Consider the following 2,055-nt stretch of genomic DNA (forward strand, 5'->3'; position numbering starts at 1 on the left):
TCTATAAAAAATCAATAGTCACATTAATGTAGTAACCATAGATAATGTTATCCTTTTCATTGTTATTGATCACGCACAAAGATATTTTGGAGGTAAAGTTGGTTTAGTGGGTTTTAGAGGGTTTCTATGAAGCGTGTCCCATCTTACCCAGGTCTCCCCTACCGAGAGCACATATAGTTTGTATATTCTAGTTTCTACGTTTAGTAAATTTTATTGATATGTTTACATAGTTATAGTTTAATTACTCTGGATTTTACTTTCGATAATGGCAAAGATTGTGTTCGTTATTAGATTTAGTTCAGGTGCACGCTCGCACGGCATTGTGGGAAGGATGAGAAGCTCGGCGATGCTCCTGCTGCTCACTGCAGCCATTATTGCCGGAGTAAGCGGAAGAAAACGACAAGGTAATGTATTACGTCACGGGGAATAACGTGTGTATTACGTCACGGGGGATAACGTGTGTACTACGTCACGGGGATAATATGTGCATTACGTCATGGGTTAACGTGTGTTATACGTCACCGGGGTAACATGTGTATTACGTCACGGGGGATCACGTATTACGTCACGGGGGATAACGTATTACGTCACGGGGGACGCGCGCCGATCACCGTATTAACGTCACGCGGCGCGGGATAACTCTATTACGCTCACGGGCGCGATACCGTGTATACGCCACCGGGCCGCGATACCCGCGAATTACCGATCACGCGGGATCACGACCGGCTCATTACGTCACGCGGGCGCCATAAGTATGACGTACACAGCGGGATACCGCTGTTACGTCCACGGGAAACGGTATTACGACCACGGCCGCGGCTCGGAACGTGTGTATTACCGTTACGACGATTGTTATAACGTGGATTACTCACGGCGCAGCGTATAACGCTAATTTACGTCACGGAGGAAACGTGCTGCATTACGTCACGGCCGCGATACACGCCTCATTACGTCAACGCGGCCGGGAAACGTGTCCTACTTATGTTACCCCGGCGAACCTGTGTATTACCTCACGTGGGGGCGGGGCATAAACGCTTTACCTCACGTGGAAAAAACGTGCATGTATACGTCACGGCGGCCGATAACGTATTACGCTTCACGCCGCGGAACGTGTGTCATCGTTACGCGCGACGATAAACGCTGTGCTATTACGCTCACGGCGCCATAACGTGTGTATTACGTCACGGGGATAACGTGTGTATTACGTCACGGGGGATAACGTGTGTATTACGTTACGGGGATAACGTGTGTATTACGTTCTGGATAACGTGTGTACTTACGTCACGGGGGATAACGTGTGTATTACGTCACGGGCAGATAACGTGATGCACTCACGTCACACGGGGATAACGTTGTATTACCGACAGCCCGCTCGACGGGATAACGTGATGTATTACGTCACGGGGCGATAACGTGTGTATTACGTTACGCGCGCGATAACGCGTGCTAATTACGTCACCGGGGCATAACGTGCCTGTATTACGTCCAACGGGCGAATAACATAGTTATAATACGCTTACGCCGGGCACTAACGTGCCTGTATTACGTCACGGCCGGGCATAACACTGTGTATTACCGTTACCTGATAACGGTGTATTAGCTCCACGCGGCGATAAACGTGGTGTTATTAACGTTACGGGACTAACGGCTTATTACGTCGACGGGGCCGATAACCGTGTGGATTGACGTTACCCGCGCAATAAGCCGTGTGTACTTACCGTGACGCACGCACGCACCGCTTAACACACACACACACAACAACACACCACATACACACACACACACCACACCCACACAACCACACACACACCACACCCACAGCACACACCACTGCGACACCCACCACACATAGGATATAACTATTATTATACACACACACACCAACACATCACACACACACACCACCACCACCACGCACACACACACCCCACCACACACCACACCATACATATATATATATACTAATATACACACACACACACACACCACACACACACACAACACACACACACACACACAACACACACACACACCCACACCACACATATAAAGGGC

At 49.2% G+C, this 2,055-nt stretch overlaps 1 protein-coding gene across 1 annotated transcript in view; it reads left to right on the forward strand.

Annotated features, from left to right (window-relative positions):
* Window positions 1-265: 265 nt before the first annotated feature.
* LOC106813970 overlaps window positions 266-2,055 on the forward strand; it is a 3,917-nt gene continuing 2,127 nt past the window's right edge. Inside the window, exon 1 of the mRNA XM_014818226.1 lies at window positions 266-404. Coding sequence (XP_014673712.1) covers window positions 266-404 — 139 coding nt within the window. The remainder of the gene's footprint in view (window positions 405-2,055) is intronic.

This window comes from Priapulus caudatus, unplaced genomic scaffold, assembly GCF_000485595.1.
Source record: "Priapulus caudatus unplaced genomic scaffold, Priapulus_caudatus-5.0.1 Scaffold850, whole genome shotgun sequence".
NCBI classification, from domain to species: domain Eukaryota; kingdom Metazoa; phylum Priapulida; class Priapulimorpha; order Priapulimorphida; family Priapulidae; genus Priapulus; species Priapulus caudatus.